The 27,930-nt window shown below is 30.8% G+C and overlaps 1 protein-coding gene across 2 annotated transcripts; it reads left to right on the forward strand.

The window, feature by feature from the left end:
• The first annotated feature begins 5,939 nt into the window (after positions 1–5,939).
• LOC129920169 (maltase A3-like) lies at positions 5,940–19,875 on the forward strand. 2 transcript variants are annotated; one of them, XM_056001406.1, is made up of 7 exons: positions 5,940–6,100; positions 6,226–6,457; positions 11,178–11,638; positions 11,878–12,131; positions 12,197–12,395; positions 19,070–19,521; positions 19,579–19,875. In XM_056001406.1, the coding sequence occupies exons 2-7, from the start codon at positions 6,238–6,240 to the stop codon at positions 19,832–19,834; spliced, it is 1,842 nt and encodes a 613-aa protein (XP_055857381.1). In that variant the 5' UTR covers positions 5,940–6,100; positions 6,226–6,237; the 3' UTR covers positions 19,835–19,875. The 2 variants fall into 2 exon arrangements, with proteins under 2 accessions (XP_055857381.1, XP_055857371.1); XM_056001396.1 differs by having other exon boundaries at positions 5,940–6,457.
• The last annotated feature ends 8,055 nt before the right edge of the window (positions 19,876–27,930 follow it).

A 27,930-nucleotide genomic window follows, 5' to 3' on the forward strand; every position in this document is an offset into this window, starting at 1 on the left:
AATTTTTTTGTTTTTTGTTTTATTTTTTTTTTATTATTTTTTGCATTTTGTTTTTTTTTTTAATTTTATTTATTTTTCGGTATCAATATTTGGCTCGGAGCCGCGACCCCCCTACCACTTTGAAAAACACTGGATTAGATGAGGGTTGTACGGTACCGTGGGATTTTAATTCACCTATGATTCAGTTTTTGAGATAACATACAATTTTTTTTAAGGGGTTATATCTAGTTGTAAGTGCGAAAAAACGTTCTTTTTTGCGGATTTTTTGTGAAGACGCATTTCATTATACAAACATAAAGAATACATGTACATATAGCAAATTTAATGTATAAAAATAATTCGCTGTGTATTAAGAAAAATATTGGGTTCCGTTATTTTTGTAGTAGATCTCCTAGACGACCTCCAAAAAAAGCTGTCTGGCGGTGAGCAAGATATCTCTGATACAAATCACCCAAAATTGAAAAATCCAAAATATTCATTTCCAGGATAGACAAATGCAGGTAATGAACGAAGGAATAGTCAAAATTTTGATTTTTGACAAAATGGCGGCTTCTCAAAGACAAAAATCGTTTTTTTCACGAAAATTGACACTTTAAAATGGCATAAAAAATCCAATTATTGTCAAAAACCTTTTTCCTTCGTTCATTACCTGACAAAAGTATCAAAGAAAATTCAGTAAAAATTTCAAGCCGATCGGTCAAGCCGTTCCGAAGTAATCGTGCTCACCGCCAGACACATTTTTTTTGGAGGTCGTCTAGGAGATCTACTACAAAAATAACGGAACCCAATATTTTTTTAAATACACAGCGAATGCTTTTCATACATTAAATTTGCTATAGGGATATGTATTCTTTATGTTTATATAATTAAATGCCTCTTTACAAAAAATCCACAAAAAAGAAGGTTTTTTTTGCACTTACAACTAGATATAACCCCTTAACTAACATACAAATAATGGATAAAACTGAGAAAATTTATTTGACAGATAATGAGATCGTAAGTGCTTTCTTTCGATATTGTTAACGATATCGGTACATTTCAAGTAGTGATGGGAACTATCGAATAAAAACTATCAAACTATCGAAAGTTGTAAAATATTCATTCATTCGGTAGTTTTAAATCATTCATTCATTCATTCATTTAGTAACTATTTTCATTCGAATAATTTTTTCATTCGGTAGTTTTTTATTCGATAGTTTTTTCATTTCAAATAGTTTTTTTATACCATAGTTTTTTCATTCAAAATTTGAATGAAAAAGCTATTCGAATGAAAATAGTAACTAAACTATCGTTTGATTGATTATAATCAATCAAGTTCCTAGATGTTCATCCTATAATTTGCGTGTTATCCTTCTTCAAAGTCAAGAGTGCGCACACTTACCACAACCGACTCTACCTTTCCGGCGTGGCCAAGCCTTAACGAAAAAACACTGATTTGTTTCCGGATGAACGTGATCTTCAAATCAATCTACCAATAAAATGTTTGTTATTTTAAGCCTTGGGACGTTAAATTAAATAAATGCGTCCCTTCTGATTTGTATATTTAACATTCTTCACAAAGTCAATATTTACGTAAAGGGATTTTGTATATCATGCCATTATATCTCTATTTGTATTTTATTTTCAAACAAAAATGTTTATCTCCTATCTCCTATGCACAGTGCACATCCATATGTATTAACACATGGGTCTATCGCGGGAAACAGTTGCGACAAAGGGCCAGACTGCTGTGTGCCTTAGCTGCAACTGCTACCCACTGCAAGTAGGAATCAGTTCCTCTGCTGTCGAAATGCTTCTATAGTACTATTCTGTTCCATTTGGAGGGTATGCTACAAAAAAAATTAAATTTGCCTCACATAAAAACGAAAGATGTATGGTTAATTTGTTTTGTAAAATGCTTGAACTTTAAAAGAGCGATTAACCAAATTTAAAATTTAAAGACCCAAATTTTGATAGATCGGAAATCAAAATTTTAAGGAACGAGTGAAATCTTCAACATGCCTGCTTGGTTTTAAACAGTCGGCTCTGAAACACCAATGCCAAACCAGTTTTTAGAAGAAAAAATTGGATCAGAACAATTATAAGCAGAATGAATGGGTGCTAGGAAGGAAAAAATTACTATTAGCTTTTACTATTTCATATTTACTACTAGAATATTTTTTAATGAGTATGAGTGAAAATTAGGATTGCTGGTATATAAAAAAGAGGAGAACCCAACTGGAACGGAACAGATGATACAAAATGGAATGGCAGTCGATTTTCTAGTAAATTTTTTACAAAGCGGATGGTTAATATACATAGGCTCATAAGATGCACTCCTTTTTTTTGTGGTAAAGTGTTTGGTGTGACAAAACAAGTTCAAAGCCAGCTGTTTATTTTCTGGAATTGTTTTTGTAATTTTTGGTGATATGGTGAGTATTGTTAGGAGATTGATTGTGAGCGATTGTTCTTTTAAACATACAATTTTCAAATGAATTTTGGGAATATTAAATGTTTTTTGTTCAATTAAATGACAGTGAGAAAAGAGTCTGTCACATAAAGATATTTTTGTTGCTTTTTTTAAAGTCTAATTGCCTTGTTATAGTATACCCTTCTATTCTACTTCGATACATAGATTCATGATAACTTTGACTATTCTTTTAATTTAATATCAAAAATTTGGGTGCGAATTTTTGCGATTAACAAAATAATTTACGAATGAAATTTTCACTTTGAGTAAAAAACACTCATACGCCCTACGTTTTTTTTACTGGTTGTTGACATTTCCCAGAAATTTTTGTTATTGTAGTTGATGCATTTGGATTCACTAAGTCTAAAAACCACAATTGTTTCTTTTTAGAATGTCAATTTAGACATCCGAAGTTACATTAATTCCCAGCAAGCTGAAATTTGGTAGGATTGTTGGAAACACCCTCATAAATTAAATCTTAAAAGTCCTCATCGATCCGAGACCTGGAAAAAAATTTACTTGTGGTCAAAGGTCACAAAAACTGGTTTTTCACGATTTCACCAATATGGTAAGTCTTATCAAAAAAATTTCCATGCAAGAATTGTAGACCAGATTATTATATATAAAAAGTGTCATGACACTTTTTTTCCTAAGACCCACCGTTTCTTAGGTATAACGATTCAAAAAGTTGAAGTTGAGTTGTAATCGTCATAATCAGGCCTATTCTGAAAAAAGAACTCCCAACTGAAAACTTCTTGAAATCTCATTATTTTTTTAGCTTGAATTTCGTTCTTCGATGGTTAAGAATATGAGGAGAGCAAAAAAAAAATTAAAATTTTCACCACTTTTCTGATTGGGGCCCTTCTCCCGAAACCATTTCCCTGGGAATTTTTGTTTAGAATAGGTCTGAATGTATACAGGGTGTCCGATAGAGAATGGAAAACGGTTGATAGCTACACTTATGACTGTTCTAAAAACGGAAAGAAAAAAGTTTTATCGTAACCAGTTCATAAAATATTGGCTTTTTTTCGTTCAGTGTATTTTAAATTTTATCATCTTATGTTTTCGTTCACTGCAACCACGAATGAATGTGTTTAAAATTTTTCATAAAATACTCTTTTCACATTTTGCATCAAAAAACAGATTTCAAACTTTTTATATAATAATCTGGTCTACAATTCTTGCATTGAAAATTTTTTGATAAGACTTACCGTTTTGCAGAAAATCGTGAAAAACCAGTTTTTGTGACCTTTGACCTCAAGTAAATTTTTTTCCAGGTCTCGGATCGATGAGGACTTTTTAGATTTAATTTATGATGGTGTTTCCAACAATCCTACCAAATTTCAGCTTGCTGGGAATTAATGTTACCTCACCCCCTTATTTTAGTCTAATTTGGCCAGACTACTAATATTTTAGATATTTTAATTTTTCACATTTTGGGTGTATAAAATTTCATACTATTTTTTAGTTTTTCTTATCACATCCGTTTTTAAAGTTTTTCAACTTACTTACAAAAAACCGCCTTTCATTGCATAAATAAAAATTTCTAGCAAAAATAAATTGTTTTACTTCAAAAAATAATTTTGTCCAGGTTTTTTTTATCGAAATACTCCTATGTGCGTCGGTTATAGCGATCAGGAAAATGCATCCGGAAAAAAGAAACAGTATGAAATTGAATAATTTTTTCCTGGTGCTCGTTTATTGCGATCAGGAAAATTGACGTCAGTTGAAACACACGAAATATACCTAGTCTCTTCTCTTCCTGATTGAAAAACACACGAAAACATTTTTCGTATGCAGTGGAACAGGAAAAATTTGAAACACTTCATGGGAACGATTTGTTTCATTTGGTTTCAAATGTCAATCAACTGGCACGAAAAAATTTTTTGTAAAATTTTCTTTTCGGAAAAAATTCTTTGAGTCATTTATAATAATCGATTGGTATATCATTTGTGTTTCAAATCAAATCAACCCATCACAAAATATCTGTTTGAAAATTTTTCCTGATTCATTTTCCTGATCGCTATAACCGGCCCCAAAGAGAGGTGGATGCGAAAACTGTGTTTTTTCGATTTCTAGCCTTCTATCGAAAAAAAATTATAGTTAAGTTCATTTATTTTTATTTATTGATCTGAAACTGTTAACTCACTCTTTAAAAAAAATGCAAAAAAAATTAAATTGTATTATTTAGAGACTAAGGGGGCCTTTCCTTTTTTTGAACAAAAAAGAAATTGAGAAACCACATACCTAATTTATTTTGAGTGAACAACAAAAAATTAAATGCTTGGATTTATGAAATTCAGATTTAATTGATTGGATTTAAAATTCACTTCAATCCAAACTAAACCCAGAGTGAATTATATGACCATTAGTTTTGGATCACACAGAATCTTTGTTACATACGATTGCCGACTTTCAACTAAATAGTTCAGCAATTTTCTATAGGTGCAAGAGACCCACGATACTGTTTCACTTCTAATTTTTGAGAAAGACAGATTAGGTATACCTTGATGTTTTGTACCCATGTGTTGATTTATTTTGTTGATTGATTATGCAGCGTTCAACTGGTGAATGAGCAGCACTATAAAGCTGCAAGTGCGCTTCTAGCCTAAAATGAAAAGAAAAAAGTTCAAGGCCAAATTGAACAACTAATAATTGAGGAGCTGATTTCCAAAAGCAGCTATCGAAAGCGAAATAAAGGTAGTTTTGAGTAAAGGGCCATTTTATAAAAGATAGTTTGGTGTTTAATAGGCGCAGTTTTGGAAATATGTTTCTGTCCTGTTTAGAAGTTTATTTTTGTTTGATTCAGATGCGTGTTGATAAGACCTGACCTACTCAATTCTTGATCGATTAAACTAAATATTTTAAAATATGTTGTAGGTAGTTTCAAAAATAAAGCAATTTATAAGAAAGAAGGTTCAAAAACATAAAAACCGTTATAACTAGAGAACAAAAAGCGAAAACGAGAAAATTGTGTACTAGCTTAGTTTTACGACTTAGACTTAGCTCATGCACCCATACGACATGATGGTTTTCATCTGTGGCTGAGAGGCATGCTATATACCTAAAGAACAAGACAAAAATCGAGGACATCCTCAATCGGAGCAAACAATTACGTAAAGACTAGTGTTTTATAGATATTAGTGGGAAAAATGAAGAGGAGGTATAACGACATCTCAGATTTTTAATCTCGCGTCAATGGAACAAATTTGAACGAAATCAATGCATTTCGATTTCGCATTTACTCGGGCAGTAAATCTAGTACCTAATAAATGTAGTAGTAGTAGTACGTTGCTTATATTTAAAAAACAGTTTTTTTTTATTATGTGAATGTTTTATTGCTCTTGCCAAAATTTTCAATTTTCGAAATTACCTACCTTTCACTACTCTTGAAATTTTTGAAACGACAGCACTGATCAGTTTAGTCACTCTCAAAATAGATTTTTTTTGTATCTTTATTTTTGTATTCAATTGAAAAAGTGAGTGAGACGCATTCAAAACAAACAAAGATTATAATAAATACTTGTGTACCAAACGTCATTTCTTTGTTGGAAATAGTTCGTATCAAATGAATTTGTGATAATAAGTTCTATTAGCCATTATTATGATTCTGTGCGATTTTAATATACTGTAACCGCAGTTAGAGATAAGGTTCTGTTAATGTTGTGATTTGTTTTTTGTTTTGATTTGTCTTCAGTATACATAGTGGCATAGTTACATCAAAATAAATCGACAACTTGCTTTTATTTATAAATTACTTTTGGTCTCGATTGTAGGCAAATTTTAAGATGGTGCGTGAGAGTGTACTTTTTAAATTAATATTTCTTATACCATTTGTTTCGGGTGGTGTTTTTCCAAACTTTCCATCCGGCTTTGAGTTAGAATTTATTTCTAACGGAGATGATTTGCAAAATGACCAAAATGACTGGTGGAAAACAGCATCATTTTATCAAATCTATCCAAGGTCATTCAAGGATAGTGATGGTGACGGTATTGGAGATTTGACAGGTAACTTGAACCATTTTTTTAAGCTTACAAATTGTGTTAAATTGTTTAGTGGTATTTTAATCCCACTGTTTTTAAGACATATTTCTCTTATACTAATCATAACAATTGACATACATGTAGATATGTAGTATATAGGTAGGTATATCTTGCTTTTGAAATTTTCACGGCAATCTATATTATCTATACCTATATTTATTTGACCCAAAATCAAATACGTAACACCTAATGGCAAATATATTAAACCCTAAAGCGAATATATTGTATCTTTTAACAATATAATAAACATAAAAACAGATCAGTTCAACCAAGTTATAATCAAACAAGACAAGCATGAATTCGGATAAAAGAAAAATTAACAGAATAAACAACATGTGGCAACAAAAAAGATTGAGTCCGACAAAAGATTCAGAACTCAGTAGCCAGGTTTTGCATGCTTCGAATTTTTTGGTAGTCACTTTAACGAGTTAGTTGTTAGACCTAAGATATATGTAAAATGTTAAAACCATTTATGTTGCATAGTTATTTATGGCATAGACACCTTTACTCTTTAACCAACAGAATGGGGTTAAATCGCTAAAGAGCAGGATATCACAAAATATATAGAGAAAGTGTACCGATTATGGAATACCAATATACAAACTGATTTTTAAACACAAAAAATCAAATTTTATTCAGTTTTTTGAATTCAGATTTATTAAAATAGGTACTTAAGGCTACTTAAAAACCAAAAAAAAAACTTAAAAAATATCACAATTTATTCAATAAATAAAAAAGTAGTTGTCTGTAAGGCCGGTTTACGGACGATGATTTTACGTGATAACGTCATAAGAAAACAGGTCGTGTACATTTGTTAAAAAAAATTATCTAAACATTACTTAAAACTCAACTTACTTGTAAGCTAAATTATAAGATAATAAATCTTATAGTAAAGTACTTAAGCTAAAGATTAAAACCTAACATTTTTATATCTGTATGAAGTATGATTTGTTGAAAAACGGAATAACTTTTTGAATCCTATCATAATTTTCAGGAAAAAGCTAAAACAAATACCTATTTTTTTCTTTTCTCATTATATCAATTTTTTATATGAAAAGCTTACAAAAAAATTACGCCATTAAAAAGTTTAATATTTTTGCTAAAGAATAAAGCCATACTAAGATTATAACAATTCGTAAAAGGTATACAAATAATTTATTGAAAACAATGACTTTTAATGAAAAAAGTGAAAAAATTAAACTTTTTTTTTCTAACACCATTAAATCCATTTTTTTATATGAATTTTATACCATCTGAAAGCCTATCGTTTCAGCTCAAAATATTCATATCAACCATGTCTGCACGACATCTACAAAAAGAGCTAGAATTTTTTGAACCCAATCAATTTTCATCAAAAAAAGCAAGAAATCAATCTTTTTTTTCAAAATATTTATACCGCCCATGTCAGTTTTCATCAAAAAAGCAAAAATATCAATCTTTTGGGGGGGAGTGGTTAGCGCATACCAAACAAATTTTTTTTAGGAATCACAATACTTAGTATGAACTACATATACTGCAATCGATTCTTAATCCCGCTAAAGCAAATGGTCATAAGAACTATGTCGAAGCGAAAAAAATTATATAGGTATGTTGGATTTTCTGTACTTATAATTGTATAACTTGTAAATTTGTTCGTAATTATTTTGTTTTATATTGTGCATGTGAGAGGTTGTATTTTTGTTTACTAACCACTAACATGCACTTATGTCGAGCCTCTGTTCGTAGATAAAAGCTTGTTCTAAGCTTACTACATCAAAGAATCTGAAGTGAAAAAAAAAGAAAAACATGCCAATATCCTTTTTAAGTATTTTTTGGGAGAGCGATTCGTAGTTAAAAGTTTAAAATAGTTCTGCTAACCGTAAACGAATTTAAAAATGACCGAAAATTCAGTCATATTCCTAATTTAAATTTGTTCAAAGAGTGATAAGTTGGTTGATATAAATTGCGAGCGGTAGCGAGCAAGAAAATTTGTTTGAACCATTCTTATGCCCACTTTTCACGAGTCGATTTTAGTCGCACGATATGTCGGTCGACCAGGATTTTTCTATGGGGATTTCACTTTAGTCGCCTGCGACTTACGTTCACACGAGTCGGAAAGCTTCGCCGCACGGCAAAAATCGACTCGTGAAAAGTCCCCATTAGGCTTTATACAAAAAATTATTTCATTCACTTTTATATATAAAACATTGAAAAATGGACTTTTTCTCGCACTGAAATTTTGTAGTAGAATACATAAAAACAAAAATTTTAAATAATCCAAGTTGTTTGGAAAGAGCTAATTATACTTCACTTTGAAATTTAACAATAAACGGAAATTGTTTAATTTTATAATTTGAAACAAAAAAATAACGAAATTTTGTACATATGTAGGTACCTACTACACTCTCTGAATTAATTGATACATTTATTTTCCCTTATATACTGGATTTAAGCTCAACATAGAACAAAAATGGGTAACAAGCAACTGAAGATATTTCGGACAGTAGAAAAGACGTCGGAAAGATTTAAATAGATTTAACGGTAATATTTCAAAAACGAGATGTGATCGTATATGTCTGTCTTTGGATTCGAGTTTGGCACACCGAAACCCTTTGAAAAAGTATAGTTTAGTATCGGCACCAAAAAACTGGCATAAATACCTACTTGTAGTTTATAAAGGGTAATTAAAAGAGCAGTTTAAGGTGTTAACGTGGTGCTTAAGAAAATTGTCAAAGAGGCAAAAACTCGTTTTTTTGACAAAAATTTTTTTGTTTTCCCTTATAAAAACTTCATGGACAGCTTATTTAACGATACAAAATTGTTAGAGAAGGGAGATTTGCATATAGGTAATCAAATCACTAAAATACAAAAACAAACCATTTAGTGCTGCATACATTAGACTTGTATTTGTTTATAATATATCTTTTCATTTTCTGAAAAAAAATATCGGGGGGGGGGGGGGTCAAACCCCATAACGCCTCCTTTAAATACGGCTATGGGTACTTCCCACACCGGTGGCTAGTCAAGTCATGGGCAACAGATCTCCACAGGTGTTTTGAGGTATTTCTGAATTTTTTAAATTTAACATTATGTAGCTTGTAGTTAATGTACAGTTATGTGTGATTACATCAAATTAACCCCTTGTAGCCCCATGTGACATTTCTGTAACAAACCTAAAAAGATCGCCCAAAAGCTGTGAAAAACATATTTTTATTCTTTTAAAGCTTCATACACAATCTTTAAGAATTGCTTTATCGAAATAATGCGCCATATTTCTAATAAATATCACCAATAGTTTTTAATTGGCAGTTAATGTTGAAAGTTCGGCTTTTTTGGAAAACAAGCAAATTTATGTACAAACTACGAAATTCGGAAAAAATATTTTTCGTGCATAAACTAACGGGGTTTTATTTTTGGATTTTAGGAATGCGCCTAAAAATAAATATTAGATAGCTTTTTGTTCCAATTTTTGCATTTATATACAAAAATAAATTATTTAAACTTTTTTTTTACTGCGTAAATTTCGAAATAACTAAGCAAATAATGAATTTATTGAATTTTTAAAAAATACGTGTTTTATTATAGCTAAAGCCCTTTCGATTGACATTATTAATTTTAAAATTTACGATGTTGGGTTACAAGGGGTTAAATGTAATATTATCAGCATGCTCAATTAAATTAATAAAAAAACGTGTTGAAATATAGAACTTTATTTAACCGTTATCTCAAAATTTTGACTACAAAATTGATTGAAATTTATCTATATATTATATAATTATATATATATATATATATATATATATATATATATATATATATATATATATATATATATTAATTTCATTAATTTATCTGGTGAAGAAAAAATGATAAAAAATAAAAAACTTTGGACAAAAAAACTTGTTTTTTCCCGTTATTCGGTGAAAATCATTTTAAAATTCCAATTTTTAGCTATGCGTACGGTTTAGACTACATGTTGAAAGTTGAAAGGATAAAAAATATAAAAAAAATTAAACTTACAATAATATGTCATGCACCTACAGCCTACACGAAAACCAACTTTTATTAATTACAAGGATTATAACAACGAATATGCGCATGAAAAGAAAGCTTGAATTGAAATAAATAGTGGTTCTCAGAATATTGCACTAATTCATATTAGGAGCGTATTCCATAATTGGTACACTTCCTCTACTTTATTATTCATCTTCATAAAATAGCATTTAAAATTTTGTATTTTGATATCTTTTATATAGGAAATAATAAAAAAAAAAAAGGAAAAGGAATTGCGCTCTGTCTTCTGGGGTTGTAACTACTAAATACCTAGTTCAGAACAATGGACACACAAAATTGCATACCCAGAAATAATTCGCATAGAGCAGAAAAATGGTACAGAGCATAAAAATGTAATGTCCCTAAAAGTTCCATGTGTGCATAAAAAGTTATTCAAGTTTATGTAGGTTATTCATATATGGACCAAACCGCGAAACTACGAAGATAAAAATTTTATTTAAAATCTGAGGGTTTAATGATTATTGGTAGGTTACACACATTCTTCACTTCAAAATGAATAAAAAAATACGGAAATACGGAAATATATCATCAAATAAAACTTTAGATTTGTCATTATGAAATTAATTTTTTGGTTCCGTTCGACTTTCACCCATAATGATAATTTTGTACATAATATTGAATTTATTTAAAGGTATAAGAGAAGCACTACCCTATTTAAAGGAAATTGGAATTACAGCCACATGGCTTTCGCCTATATTTACTTCACCAATGGCTGATTTTGGATATGATGTTGCTAATTTTACGGAAATTGATTCAATTTTTGGTACCATGAATGACTTTGATGCATTAATCAGAGAAGCCAAACAAATTGGGATTAAAATCATTTTGGATTTTGTACCCAACCATTCAAGTGACGAATGTGAGTGGTTTCAGAAATCAATCATTCGTGATCCTGAATTTGAAGACTTCTACATATGGCATCCCGGCAAAGTCGTAAATGGTACTCGTCAACCGCCAACAAACTGGGTCAGTGTTTTTCGTGGTAGTGCATGGAAATGGAATGAGCAACGTCAAGAATACTATTTACATCAGTTCGTTGACAAACAACCCGATTTGAACTATCGCAATCCAAAGGTTAAGAACTATATGAATGTAAGTTATGCTATAAAGAGACCTGTTTAACTGTTTTGTAACTTTATGAATGGCGATAACCATTTTGGACGTCTCTAAAATCCATTTCTTCCGTAAATAGAGCAAATTTTTTCAAGTTCAAAATGTATGAGTTATAATGTATGATTTTGAAGAAATTTAAAAATTTTATCCCCAGTGATAAAAGTTACAGAATAGGGGCACTGCTTACATTAATTTAACATCTTAATAATATTTCTTAGGAAGTCTTGCGGTTTTGGCTAAAGAAAGGAGTATCAGGCTTTCGTGTCGATGCTGTCCCACACGTATTTGAAATTGCTGCTGATGTCAATGGAAATTATCTTGATGAACCGCGTAATGATTGGGTTACTGATCCAGACGACTATGGCTATGTAGACCATATATATACAACAAATCAACCAGAGACAGTTCAGTTGGTCTACGAATGGCGCAAAGTTCTTGATGATTTCAGAGCTGAAAATGGAGGCGAGGAGAGGTTATATTATTTTTTAACATATACAAATTTTTTTTTGTTGAAAATATACATATTTATTTCACCAGAATTCTAATGATTGAAAGCTGGTCTTCAGTGGATATAGTAATGGAATACTATGGAAATGGTACAACAGAGGGCGCTCAAATACCGTTCAACTTTCTGATAATTAGTTCTTTAACAAATGAATCCAATGCTTATGATTACGCTGAAGTTATCAATACATGGACTAACAAAATGCCAAAAGGACGAACAGCAAACTGGGTTGTAAGTAAAATTTTTAGAATTAATCAAATACATTTTTAATCTTATTGTCCAAACAGTGCTGTGAAATACCACTAAGCTCTAAATTTCGTGATTATTTCACTTTACGAAAGCGAAATAATTCCGAATTTTCACATTATGCCTTATTGCACTTTGTCAAAGTGAAATAACAACGGTAATAGCTATAGAACTATGCTATACCATTTTAAAAAAATTAATTAAAAATTTTAATAAAGTTGTTCAAGCGAATAGTTTTTAATTTTATTTTATTGCAAAGCTTTTAGTATTTTTTTTTTTTTTGTTTTGTCTTTGTTTATTGCTTGCATGCATAAGTAAGTGTGTATTTATTTTGTTATATAAAACAGCACTTCCCCTACATTACAAACCAAAGCTTTTAACGTTATCATATTTTTATATGTTATAATTATTTATTTTTCATTTTAAATTTAATTATTTCTTTTTCATTTGCATCATATTAAATATTTTCTTCCAAAAATTTACATCCTCCGTGGCCCAACTAGTAAGCGCGCGGTTTTAAGAGTTCAGATCTTAGTGCTCTGAGTTCAATTCCCACTTGGAACCAAACATTTTTTTTTATTATTATTTTTTTTTTTTAATTAAATAAATAGTTTCGACTCCTGCTGTCGACCATAATAATTTTATTTTTTTCTTATTAATTTTTTTTTTAAGTTTAATTTGTTTGTTTTTTTTTTTTTTTTTTTTTAAATTTTTTTATTTTATTTATTATATATATACGCCTATTTGCGTGCTTTGGACCTTGTGGTAATCTCTACCACCCAAGGTGTATTGGCTCAACGAACGCATTTATCGAAAAAATAGCAAATTCCGAGTTCGCCTATTGGTATTGCCCTGACTGCCGCGAATTAACAATATCAAGATTGGCTTTTAAAATGTCTTCTTTTAAAGCAGACATTTTAAAACTTTCAAAGGGATTTGAAGAGCTACTCAATGTCTTAAACATCGCTGTTTCAAATTTAAATTCTTTTTCTGTAGACAACAAAATGGTAGATAATTCCACTTCAATGACCGATTTAATTTCTGAAAATCACCAAAATAAAATTTCTTCTGTTAATGAAGACATCCTTGCCCAATCAGGGTCAGGTATTCAGAAAAACCATGTTTCAAAAGTTAAGAAAAGAAGTAGAGATGCCGACTCCTTATCACATACTAAAAATTCTGGCCCACCTCCAAAAAGAACTAACCTCAGATCCAACCTTTCCAACACTGCCAACACATTAGAACTTCCTGAGCCCATTGAAACCACTTCCACAACAAATTCCATTTCCAATCCTAAATTTATCAAGGCTGTTTCCAAACCTAAAACTATTTTCGTTTCACGTTTGGATCCTGACACAGCTCCTGAAGATGTCATCTCCCACTTAGTCTCTTGTAATAGCATACCATCGAACACTTCTATAAAATGTACGAAAATCAGTAAACCCAATAGCTTTATCTCTTCTTTTAAAATAATTACAAATCCACTGCATTTCGATTCTATTTGCAATATTAATAACTGGCCTCCTGGAACACTAGTTAAGGAATTCTGCTCCACAAGAAAACGCAATTTGCCTAAGGATCTTCCATCAAAAAACTCAGTAGGATTACCCTCTTCTACCAAAACGTAAGAGGGCTTCGTAGCAAAACCGCTGACATTTTCGTCAATTCTCAAACATTCCCACATGATATTTTTGCTCTGACAGAAACCTGGTTAAACCCAAGTTTTTTGGACACGGAACTTTTTTGCCAAGAGTTCTTAGTTTATAGAAAGGATCATCATGTTGGAAACTCAAAGGAATTGGGGGGAGGTGTCTTAATAGCTGTACATAATAAATTTGTTTCTTCTTCTATTTCATTCCCTTTTAAACTATCAATTGATTTAATTTGTGTAAAACTTACTGTAGAAAATAATTTTGTTTATATTCTAAACGCATACATTCCTCCAAAAAGTTCAGCATCCGTTTATGTCGAACTTTCCTTTGCTTTAGACTTCGTACTTGACCTGGTTTGCCCCAACAGCAATATATTACTTGTGGGAGATTTCAACTTACCACACATTCAATGGATTCCGTCGGAAGACGAAACTTACCAAGAACCTTCGTTGACTTCCTCTCAAAATGAACTGGCTTTTCTTGATAAAATTAGTTATTCTGACTTACAGCAAATAAGCTGTATTAAAAACTTTAAAAATCGAACTCTCGATTTGGTATTTTCCTCTGCTATTAGTACCCTTGTTCTAGAGTCTAGAATTGGAATTACTAATATAGATAATTACCATCCACCCTTGGAAATCTTTTTGACTGTAGCAGTCATGTTACTGAAAACAGTAATGACATTGATTGCTCCTATTTTTTTGATTTCAGAAAAGCAAATTTTGAGTTGCTATCCGAAAACTTATATAGGTCTGGAATATCAGACGTATTGTCTTTGTCTAATATTGATGAAGCTGTTAACAGTTTCTATAGTATTCTAAACAATTGTCTTATTAATACTCTTTCCATGAAAAAAATGAAAAATACGAATTTAAATCAATCTTGGTACACAAAAGAACTGAAATCGTTGAGAAATAAACGAAATAAAGCATGGAAAACTTACCTAAAAACCTTATCTCTAACTGATTACGCCTCTTATAGCGCTCTGTTTGAAGAATTTAAATCTCTTTCGAAAACACTTTACACCAATTATTTAATTGAGAAAGGAAATAGCTTAAAAAAAGATCCTAAGTCTGTTTGGAAACTCGTTAACTCTAAAAAAAACTCAGATGGCTACCCTGCAAATTTTATTTATGAAAACGTCCCAATGCAACAAACCTTTGACATTTGCAATGCTTTTGCGACAAATTTCCGTAAATCTTTTGTTGATGAGGCTTTTGAAATTGACGAAATATTTTTTAGAAATCTACAAAGCTATTCCCAAACGTGTTGTAACAATATCCCTGTACTAGAAAGTACTGTTTTAGAAATTCTTTCATCGTTGAATGATGATTGTTCGGTTGGACCAGATGGTGTTCCTCCAATATTATTGAAAAACTGTAGAAACTCGTTATCTAAGCCCCTAACGTATTTGTTTGAACTTTCCCTCAAATCTGGAAAGTTTCCCATCATTTGGAAATCATCATTTCTAACTCCTATTTTCAAGAAGGGTGATAAGACAGATATAAAGAATTATAGACCTATTTCAAAACTATCGTGCATTCCGAAGATTTTCGAAAAAGTTGTTTGTGAGAGTGTAGCATTTTTCAGCAAGAATCTAGTATGTGAACAACAGCATGGTTTTATGAGGAAAAAATCAACTATTACTAATCTCCTTACCTTTTTATATAAATGTTCAAATGCTTTAGAAAAAGGAAGTGAAGTTGATTGCATATACACTGATTTTTCTAAAGCGTTTGATCAATTAAATCATAAAATTATTTCTTTCAAGCTAAAAACTTTTGGTTTTCCGCCTTTTTTTACAGCCTGGATAGAATCATACCTTGAGAATAGATCCTATCAAGTTAAATTCAGGAACTGTCTTTCTGACCCCTTTATTGCTCGCTCAGGTGTACCCCAGGGAAGCCATCTGGGTCCATTTCTTTTTATACTTGCTATAAATGATGTAACTTCATGCATTAATTCAAGTGAAATTCTTATATTCGCCGATGATATGAAGATTTTTAAGACAATAAAAAACAACCATGACCGGATTCTTCTACAAGCTGACATTGACAGTTTTAGTGTTTGGTGTGGGAAAAACGGTCTCTCTCTCAACCCAGTCAAATGTCAAACAATTACTTTCTCTCGAAAACGAGTCCCGAATGCCTTCGATTATTGTATATCGCAACACAAGCTCTGTCGAGTATTTAGTTTTAAGGACTTGGGTGTCCAATTCAGTTCAAACTTAGAATTCACCGAACACATTAATTTCATAGTAAACAAAGCGAGCTCAATGCTTGGATTTGTAAAACGCTGGGCAAAGGAGTTTGACGATCCATTTGTCACACTTTCTTTATACAACTGCTACGTTCGACCCCACCTCGAGTACGCTTCCCAAGTATGGAGTCCTTTTTATGAGGTTCATAAGAATCGTATAGAATCAATCCAACATAATTTCATACGCTTTGCTCTGAAGGGTCTACCTTGGACAGATCCTTACAACTTACCTCCTTACGATCAGCGGATTCAACTTTTAAACATGCAAACTTTGCAACAAAGGCGTGTCAATAACGATATTATATTCTTTCATCAATTAATTAATGGCCAACTTGACGCTCCTGACTTATTAGGTTGCCTTGGCTTTAACTATCCGGGAGGATCTCACCGCCTACGAAGATTTGAACTCTTACATATTGACTTTCATAGAACAAACTATGGTATAAACGAGCCTCTTAACCGAATGAGCAAACTTTATAATTTAAACGATATTGACTTTAATATGAGCAAGATGAAATTAAAAACTTTATTTCGAACCAGTGCTCCACAGACGTGATTGTCAGTTAATGTTTTAATTAGATTTTTAAATTGTAAATATGTTAGTATATCATTTTTAGCTAATATTAATTGTATATTGTGCATGTGGATAGTATTTAATTGTTTTTGTCCTACTAACTACTAACACATGCACTAATGATGAACCCTCTGATAGTAGTATACAGCTTGCTCTAAGCTGACTACATCAAAGAATCTGAAGTGAAAAAAAAAAAAAAAAATTAATTTTCAAAATCAAAACTTTGAAAAAAATTTTTTTTTTTAACTTTACGTTAGAGTCATTCCATATGAAATCAACAAATTGGAGCTAAAATGTCTGCGGCATGATTTTTAATTTTAATAAAAAACATTGAGGACAATCTTTGAGGTACTATTCTGCCCATAATCTCGTAAAAGCCCTAACTACAAAATTTTCGATTTCGATTTTTTTTGCATATTTGGAGTTAGGGCAATGTCTCTGATTTATCCTCATTTATTTTTTTAGACTAGGTCTTCAAATACGTCAGAAAATTCAAAATGTACTTTTGATTTTTTTCATTTTTATATGCAAATTGCGATATTAGATTTACTATTTCCCTCTATAACTCAGAATTAAGAAAAATGTAGTTAGAGCTTTTACGAGATTATGGGCAGTTTTGTGAACAAAGTCACTTAGAGTCATTTTGTTATTTTCAGTTCTTCAGGAAATATGATTTTTTTTTTTTCAAAGTACTAGTTTAAGAAAAATCAAAACAAAGTTTTTTTTTCATTATAAATCATATTTTCATGGATCCATCGTTTTTTTTATCAGTCATATTTTACAATAATTCTTCTAATAAATTACCATTCAAAAAATGTTATAACCATTGAATAGTGGCTATAAAAAAGTAATTTAGCTTTTTTTTAATGCAAAATAGAAAAAAAAAATTTGTTTTTTTGTATTAACATGACTGGAATTTAAGTCCAACTGATAAGTAAAATGCTTATTTCTAGGGGAAGGAAACTGCATAATCAATTTAACACTTAAACAAAAAAAAAAAAAACAGAAAAAAATAGGTACCTACATTTTTGTTTTAATTTATTTATTTTTTCAAAATTTTGAAACATACATAGTTTCTTCAAAAATGAATATGTAAAACAACTTAATTTTTTTTAAATATTGAAAAATGGCTTTTGTCACAAATAAAAGGCATAGGTACCAAGATATCGAAAAAAATTACCATTGATTCTATTTTAATTCAGTTTTTGAGAAAATTGCCCAAACCACCTAAATGATGAGAAATATGTCCTTCATTAATTTTTTGTTTTGTCATAACTTACACGCTTCACCTTTTTTTATTTTTTTGCAAAAATAATATGTTATTGTTTAGAAATATTGAGCTATTGAAGTAATGTAGCTATCAAAGCGACTGAGAAAAATTAAAAAAACCGTAAAAAATAATAATAAAATAAAATGACATACCTAGGTAACCTCAAAAGTAATATTTGCACACAAAAAATGTTTATGCACAATAAAAGATATTTATATTACCTACAACCAGTGTTGCCAGAGAATTTTAGAGGCAAGGAGCCGAATTTTAGAAATCTTGGAGCCAAAAATCGCCAATTTCAAAAATTGTTCATAAAAACTCATATTAATGTATTTTGTACAATTTTTTTTAATTTTTTTTTTTATCATTTTTTTTCCAACTTCAAATCAACTTAGATATATGATAACATAAACAAAAAATTATTTGAAATTTGTACATTCTTCTGAACTTCAGATTCTACTTCGAAGAAGTTTAGTTCTACTTCGAAGACTTTTAAGGCGTGATCACAATAATCAAGTACTTTTGTTATAAAAGTTTTTAATTTTGAAGGAGCCAAAAATAGCCAAATTGAAAACTTAAGGAGCCAAATAGTTTGGGAGATACTAGATCAATAAGCGTTTTTAAAAATGGTAGATTTTTACCAGGGGGTTGGCTTCCCGAAAATCAGGACTTAAGCTTTTCTAATACCCTTCTTCCAGATTTGAAAAAATCAGCTTCCTGTATTTCGTTCCACGGAAAGTCTATCTTTCCTGTACTACAGACCTTGACCGATTTTTTTTTTCTTTTTTTTTTAAATAAAGGTTATTTAATGACCTTTTTTGAAAATGGCAAAAAATAAGAGTTATTACAGAACCTTTCAAAAAGTCTAGATTCATTTCTGATTCCTGTTTTTTTTTATTTTTAGCTTGGCAATCACGACAAGAATCGTGTTGGATCACGCATGGGGATCGATCGAATTGATATGTTAAATATGCTTATAAAAGTTTTACCCGGATGCAGTGTAACTTATCAAGGTGAAGAAATCGGCATGACTGATGTGTGGATCTCTTGGAATGACACCGTGGATCCTCAAGCCTGCAACTCAAATCCTTCGGTTTATGAAAAAATGTCTCGAGATCCGTGTCGAACTCCGTTCCAATGGAATAACGGCAAAAACGCCGGTTTCTCTAATGGAAACAAAACTTGGCTACCAGTTTCTCACTTGTATCCCTTGGTGAATGTTAAACGTGAACATGAAATCCCAAATAGCCACCTGAACATATATAAAGAATTACAGGCCTTGCGGTCGGAAAAAGTTTTAAATCATGGAGATTTCGAAATAACTGCTGTAAACGATAATGTTCTGGCAATAAAGAGGTATGTTTTTGTTAATATTGGATTTTTATTTGGTTTCATTAATAATATTAATTCTAGATCACTCGTCAATGAATATACTTTTATTGCATTACTCAACATAATGGATGATGTAGAAACTATAAATTTAAATGCAATTTATGATAATTTATCAAATTATTTAGAATATATTTTAGTATGTGAGAATTCTATTCGCAGAAAAGGGGATACAATATTAACTGATCAAATACTCTTACTACCAAAAGAGGCGGTTTTGCTGAAAACAACAACTAAATTAGAGGTCCCTTCTTATTATTTTCGCTATAACATATTATAAAATACTTTTTAGGAAAATAAAATCACTATAATGCAAAAATACCCGTTTTAACGTTTTATCACATCTTATTCAAAATCGCCATGTTGGTATTTACTTGTTTTTTTTTTTTTAGATTCTGAATGAAAACTCCCGGGGAAATGCGTTCGGCGGAATCAAAAAGTTTGAACATCTTGCACTGTTTTCGCTTTTCATTATTATTTCAAGGGCACAAAATTACAACAGAAAAAAATTATACGATAGAATTTTATAAGCAGAATAGGGCTGATTGATTTTTCGAACATATATAATAATTTTTAGTTCTTCAAATTTTATAACAACAATTTTTGATTTAAGTAATTGCCAATATAAGAAAAAAGTGGTAATAGCATTTTACGAAATTCATTATAATTCTTAAATGGTAGGTTTTTTGTGTTTTTGGGAAATGCAATTTAATACAACTTTGAACATTTTTCTCAACACGAAAACCTAGCTGAACTATAAGCGAGAGTCGTAAAACGGTTCAAAACAAAATGGCAACCAAATTAGTACCGCTATTTTTTGTGAAAAATAGGGGGTTGAGTGTCTGTACTAATGTTTTTTCGTATTTGGAATCCGAATTGCAGTTGCGAATTATTTTTCAGACATATGTACATACAACCGAACCAAATCTATTTTCAGTGGACTATTTGCCCACAAATTATAAAAATTATTTAAGTCACTCTGTATGTTTTTTGACCAACGTTGATACTTACAATTGTATGTATTCGACGAAGGTTCAAAATTCATAAAAATAAGAAGTCGGAAGCGGTGATAATTTTATTAATAAATGTAAGTTTTATTATCCGTTTAATTTCTTAACAATTATTGGATAATGCTTAATTAATTAAATTTAATATAAATAACTATTTTCGAATGATTTGTGCTTGACGTATATTGCCGTCAAACACTTTCAATCGAATTTTAATTATAAATACTACTTTATGTTAATTAATTAGGTACTAACAATCACAACTAAAAAAACGTTTTTTTCGAGATTATATTCGAACGACGTATATTGTCATCGATCGATTTCAACTTCGAATTCCACCTTTTCTTTACTATTTAGTGTTAAATGTTAATGTTAAAAAATATATCAAATTATATTTGTTTTACGTATATATTCGTAAAACAATTTCAATTTGATTTACAACTTACAATTTTGTATGATCCTTCTCGCTTGGAATGTCGGGAAAAAGTGAGTTTCTTCAGAAAATTTTCGCCCTTTTATACTCTTATTCGAGCTTTGGTGCTGCCATTCAAATTTGTAAAAGTTTATTGAAAATAATGAGCCTTGGCAGCATTTTTTTTCCAGTTGCTTAACTTTCATATGATTGTTTGTTGCTGTCGGTATATATGTTTGTCTCTTTTTCACTCATTGGATCTATTGGAAATTATAAAAAATTAAATTATTAATAAATTATTAACATTTTTAATAATTCATTACAAAATTATTGTTCCCCAACTAAATATTTGTATTGTGAATAAGTTTTTTAATCTCGGTTTATAAAGTTGTTTCGTCAAAACAACTTTGTTTGTTCGCGCATGTTTACAAGTGACGTTTAACTTTATTTGTTTGTTTTATTCGTGAAATTTTTGTGTTTTGTTTAATTTTTTATTGTAAAAATATTGAAAGATTGTTAAATTAATTAAATTTAATGTGTATTTGTTCGGGGACATAAATTTATAAGTGAAATTTTAGTAAAAATAATATGTGTATTTTGTAGGTTATTTTTGATAAACCTTTTTGTTGTAAATTTGTGTATTTAATTGTTTATATACAATTAAACATTTTCATTTAATCATTCAAGTGATTATATTTGTTTATTTTAATTGTTTATGTATATTTTATACAAAAAAAAATAAACTTGTGACGTTGTGTGTTTTGAAATAAGGGTTGCAAATTGCAACTTCAATGTAAATTGTTCATTTTTTGCTTTATGTGATGTTTTTTGATTGTAATTTAGTGCTAATAGTTTACAAATATGAAACTAAAGCAATTTAATTTAATTTTTCTTTCATTTGTAGGTTCCAACTCCCTTATTAGGCAATTGGATTTTGCTGGCGCTCCAATGGACATAAATTTGCAATTTTTTTTTTTATTAACATTGCATTTATAAAATAGGGTAAATTGATGATATTTTACCTTTGCAACATATAATACAATTTTTTTTTTTCTTTTTCAGGATTGAAGCTGAATATTAAGAATTTTTATTAATTTTAAGTTTAGAATTAAGTTAGATTAAGAATTTAATATGTGATATGTAATATGTGATCTTAAAAAAAATTAAAGACAAGATTTTTAATAAATTGTTTAATATTTTAATTCAATGTCTAGTAAATTCATTTCTTTTATAAAGTTATACAATATGTTTTAATTTATATTTAAATTTATTTCAATGTGTGGTTGAACACTGTAACTGAGAAATCTATACCTACGAGATTAACGGCCATAATATTCACTCTGGACTTAGTTTGGAATAAAGTTAATTTTAATTGCAATGGCTCAAATCCGAATTCCCAAGATTTAATTTTTTGTTCTTATTATATTACCTATACACTAAAAATAAATTATGTGACTATTCAAAACATTTTTTATAATTTGCATTTATCTTTTTCAAAACACATTTCTCCTTTTCAAAAAATTTGAAAAAAACAACTGATAACTTTGAAAACTTATTTTAACATCTGGATTTTTAAAGCAAAACAGGCTTCCAGAGAGTTTAAATTTATTTGGATGTAACTAAATTGGATATAAATTTGGATTAAAGTAGTGAATATTATGGATTTGGATTAATTTTTGGATTTAAATATCTTTACATCCAGTATCCAGATGTGTTTTTAAACTAATGAATAATATGGTCGTTTATGGTTAGTAAGTTTTGCCGTTGTATTCAAAATATTTTTTGACGTGATAACGTCTTATAAATCGATGAACCATGGCAGCCACCACGAAAAAGTGACGCCATTTTCTCCCGTTCCACTTGAAATTTTTAGCAGTGCGACAAAAATTTAAATTAAACATTAAAAATAAACTATTGGAGATTCAAAAATCTTCTATAGCTTATTTGAAAGATAATAACCCATAGTTGAATAAATTTGTAGAGTTTCAAAAAAAATTCGTCATTTAATAGGGTAAATAGGGGTAAAACAAAATTGAAAAAGTGGCTATTTTCTAAACGCAATGCTGTAGAAAGTTGAATTTATTTTTAATCGATGGATGAATTTATTGTAAGGCTGATATTAGTACCAAAAAAATTCTAAAAAATTTCAAAACCAAGTTATAAATGATTTCTTAAAACTAAAACATGAGGTAGACCTTTGACAAAGTAGTGACTATAGGTAGGGTAAAATTTTTTTTTGACAATTTGAAAAACGTCATTCAAAAGATAATAAAAATTACATTTAGGGGTCTGATACGGATTTTTTCTTTAAGTCTCTGCGTCTTGAAATATGAATTTTTGAAAAATAACTACTTTTTTAGGGTGTTTTTATTTGTATAAATTTTTCGTTTTAGAACATATTATAGTCTATGACCGTGCGCATGCTTGCGCAAAAAATTGGTATTCTTATGGTTTTTTACCGATTAACGGGAAAAACAATTTTTTTTTGTCCCAAGTTTTTTGACCGGTTTTAACCGTTTTTTATTTTTATATTTTTTTCTTCAACAGATAAATTATTGAAATTTATACTGTTAATAGATAATAGGCAGGACTATATATGAGGTCCGTCAAGCTGGGTACGCCACAACCGAAAATCCAAAATCTGAGTATGCAGGAATTTGTTGCTAATTTGTTGCTAATTTGTTACCCCAATCCCGAATTTGTTGCTCCTGCCCTTACCCCTTAAAACTGTGGCGTGCCCAGCTTGACGTCAAGCTGGGTACGCCACAAATTAAAATTTAAAATTTCAAAAATGTAAGCATGCAGGAATTTGTTGCTAATTTGTTGCTAATTTGTTACCCTAATTTCGAATTTGTTGCTCCACGTTTTGCCCTTCAAATGCACATTAACAGATTATGCAAAAAAGCTAAATCGCCCAAAAATTATCGCACAGTCAAAAAAGTGGTATCAATAGAAAGAGGTCCTTGAAACCTTTTCAAAAAGGTCCATATCAAGTTTTTATTCCAATCCCTTCATGTCCAAAATGCCTTGTGGAGCTTGAATGCATTTGTGGAACATATGTGGATGAAACGAAAAAACGCAAAAACACGTAATACTCAAAATTTCAAAAAAATAAGTATGCAGTAATTTGTTGCTAATTTGTTGCTAATTTGTTACCCCAATCCCGAATTTGTTGCTCCCCCCCTTACCCCTTAAATCTGTGGCGTACCCAGCTTGACGTCAAGCTGGGTACGCCACAGATTTAAGGGGTAAGGGGGGGAGCAACAAATTCGGGATTGGGGTAACAAATTAGCAACAAACTAGCAACAAATTACTGCATACTTATTTTTTTGAAATTTTGAGTATTACGATTTTTTGAGTTGTTGGATGACGTCATCGAAAAATTATTTTTCCTCCTGTAAGATGGGATAAATTAATGATAGAAAATTTAAAAATAGCTTTTCGCAGAGCAACAAATTCTGTCAAAAATTTGGCGTTTTTAGTTTTTTGAAAAAGCGTATAGATAAAAAGTCTCCACAAAATTGCATCTTTTGCAGTCGATTTGAAGGTCAAATCGTGGAGCAACAAATTCAAGATTGGGGTAACAAATTAGCAACAAATTAGCAACAAATTCCTGCATACTCAGATTTTCAAATTTGCGTTGTGGCGTACCCAGCTTGACGTCAAGCTGGGTACGCCACAGATTTAAGGGGTAAGGGGGGGAGCAACAAATTCGGGATTGGGGTAACAAATTAGCAACAAATTAGCAACAAATTACTGCATACTTATTTTTTTGAAATTTTGAGTATTACGTGTTTTTGCGTTTTTTCGTTTCATCCACATATGTTCCACAAATGCATTCAAGCTCCACAAGGCATTTTGGACATGAAGGGATTGGAATAAAAACTTGATATGGACCTTTTTGAAAAGGTTTCAAGGACCTCTTTCTATTGATACCACTTTTTTGACTGTGCGATAATTTTTGGGCGATTTAGCTTTTTTGCATAATCTGTTAATGTGCATTTGAAGGGCAAAACGTGGAGCAACAAATTCGAAATTAGGGTAACAAATTAGCAACAAATTAGCAACAAATTCCTGCATACTTACATTTTTGAAATTTTGAATTTTAATTTGTGGCGTACCCAGCTTGACGTCAAGCTGGGCACGCCACAGTTTTAAGGGGTAAGGGCAGGAGCAACAAATTCGGGATTGGGGTAACAAATTAGCAACAAATTAGCAACAAATTCCTGCATACTCAGATTTTGGATTTTCGGTTGTGGCGTACCCAGCTTGACGGACCTCTATATATGTGCGAATCAATTTTGTGGTCACAGTTATGAGATAACGGTTAAATAAAGTTCTATTTTTCAACGCGTTCTTTCTTTTGATCTAGGTCAGATTTAACTTTATTGAGCGTGTTAATAATATTACCTTTCATTTCATGTATCACACATAACGGTACATTTACTACAAGCTACACAATGTTAAATTAAAAAACTTCAGAAATACCTCAAAACAACTGTTGAGATCTGTTGCCCATGACCATGACCAGCCACCAGAGTGGGAAGTACCGTATTATCAATTTGAAATTTCGACATGGTTGGCTTTAAAAAATTTTAACTTTTTTTGTAGACATCGAAGAAATATGATTGAAGCGTCATATGAAAGGTAAAATAATAAGCTTTATTATGATATAAAATTTAATAGAAAAAAAATAAATTTAATAGCGTGAGAATATGAAAAAGATTGATATTTTTTGCTTTTTTTGATGAAAACTGATTGGGTTAAAAAAACTCTAGCTCTTTTTGTAGATGTCGCACAGTCATACGCGATATAAATATAATAGGCTTTCAGATGGTATAAAATTATTAGACCTAGGTTGTTATATAAAAAAATTATTTCTTATAAACAAAAGCACATAGCCTGTTTTCTTATGACGTTATCACGTAAAATTATCGTCCGTGAACCGACTTTACAGACAACCACTTTTTTTTAGTCACTGAAACTGAATCGGAAGTTCATTTCACTCGATCAGGTCAGGTTTTACTAGATGACCTCAAAAAGTGTTCACAGGCACTTTAAACCCAACATTTTTTTGGAGTTTTTTTGGAGGTTATCTCGGAAACCGTATGTGATGGGGTAAAATGGAATTCGGATTCAATTTCAGCGATAAAAAAAAAAAAAACAAATAAATTACATGAGGTCTGTTCGTTGTTTTCCCGCTCCAGGGCACTCTGATTCATGTCAATCAACTGTCAAAAAAATCAGAGTTTCTCGGGTTTTATTTTACATCGAACACCTCAGAGCTCTAGTTTCATCAGCTGATTTCTGTTTTGACATTTTTTAATTTATTTAGTTTCTTATTTCATGAATTTCGTGAATAATCTCATTTGTGGATACACAAATTTTGTATCCATAAACGACAAATCAATTTTCGCACTCCAAACTATTTTGTTTTTTCTTAAATGACAACAGCTGATTTGATTTTGATAACTCTGAATACCGCACTCTGACAAAATACCCAGAGGTGTTCCTGTTCAGGGTGCGTTCAGAGCGAACATCGAACACAGAGGATATAACTCTGGTTGAAAAAGGAGCTACAAAAAACGCTTGACAGTGAATTCGGAGTGACCCGGAGTGCCCTAGAGCTCACAACGAGCAAACCTATAGTCGCACCGCGCCCCCCCAGGTCAGAAGTTTTTTATTTTAATTTGGCTGTGTTATTTTAAGAATTACGGAATGACGGGATTTGGGGGTTTTAACCTCCCCCCCCCGAAATTTTTTGTTAAAAAAAAACTAAACATTAATTCACTGCTGAAATTCACAAACTTAAGGACTTATAAAAGCTGTGAAACAGTAGATAAATGTTCCCAAGAGAGCGAAGCTAAAGAAGATATTATGTTATAATTTCGCTATGTGAATGTGGATTGATTGGTGGGTCCTGCATGAAGAAACCCCTCTTCAATTCTGCATCCACACTAAGCCGGAAGTGTATTTTCGTCGGTCGGTCTATGTTCCGCTTTTGAACCATTTACACAGTTAAAAAAATGACAAAGATTGGTTTGTTCATTGATTCGTTCTGGTGGTTGAGTCCCATGTCAACCCCCCACTACCTTAAGATCCCGCTCGCTTTTTAAGCGACGATATATCGTCGGCACAACTCCAAAATGTATCATTTTACTTGTTATCGGTCCCTCTATTCACTGCATGGATCCCAATGCTCCAATTTTTGCCTTGAAGCCTAAACTATGAATTTCCGTAGCACAAGTTTCCATAAGAATGCATGAGTTTCCAAAACTTTGAAGAAGTTTTTCTCAAACGTACAATTTGTGAGTTGCGGTCGACATTTTGTTCGCGTCCGAAAACTCCTCGTATTTTGAACTTTTTTTCAGTTAAAATGCGAGGAAAGCTGCTTACTTAAACTTTAGTGAAAAACAAAAACCAGTTTAGCGGAAAATTTTTATTTCACTCCGATGCAACTTCCAATAGCTTTTTAAATTCCGGACGAACAAAAATATTTCGGGCGAAAAATTGTCCACGTGGCTTATAAATAATACAAACAAAATGGTTAGGTAATTAATTTTTTGAAACCCCCCGAAATTTTTTTCTCCATTCGCCCCTGTGTGTTTGTCTTTTAACTAAAAAATTAAGTTGAACATCTGATTGACATTCTTTTTAGGCTATTTCTTTATTTTTGCGTTCTGGATAAACTATTTTTTCTAGCCGGTCTATTCTATATTCCTTATACGAAAAAATAAAGAAACACACTCATTATGAACCGTATATATGTTTATGTTTAATGTAAAGCTTTCCTCTGAGTATTTTTGTAGAATTCAATTTTGCTTAAGGATGTTTCAATCCGCACAAAGTCGGTTAAGAAATTTGCATAAATACATAAACATTATTGAATTCTCTTTAACAGTTTTGTATTACTTTTTTCAAGTAATATTTCCCAATCTTTCTATTTTGTTTTTTGCA

Source organism: Episyrphus balteatus, chromosome 1 (genome assembly GCF_945859705.1).
Source record: "Episyrphus balteatus chromosome 1, idEpiBalt1.1, whole genome shotgun sequence".
NCBI lineage: Eukaryota > Metazoa > Arthropoda > Insecta > Diptera > Syrphidae > Episyrphus > Episyrphus balteatus.

Coding starts and splice junctions, on each gene's coding strand:
- LOC129920169 (XM_056001396.1), top strand. CDS start 6,238: ATGGTGCGTGAGAGTGTACTTTTTAAATTAATATTTCTTATACCATTT. Junction 11,639..11,877: donor AGGTTAAGAACTATATGAAT/GTAAGTTATGCT, acceptor AATATTTCTTAG/GAAGTCTTGCGGTTTTGGCT. Junction 19,522..19,578: donor AATGTTCTGGCAATAAAGAG/GTATGTTTTTGT, acceptor TATTAATTCTAG/ATCACTCGTCAATGAATATA.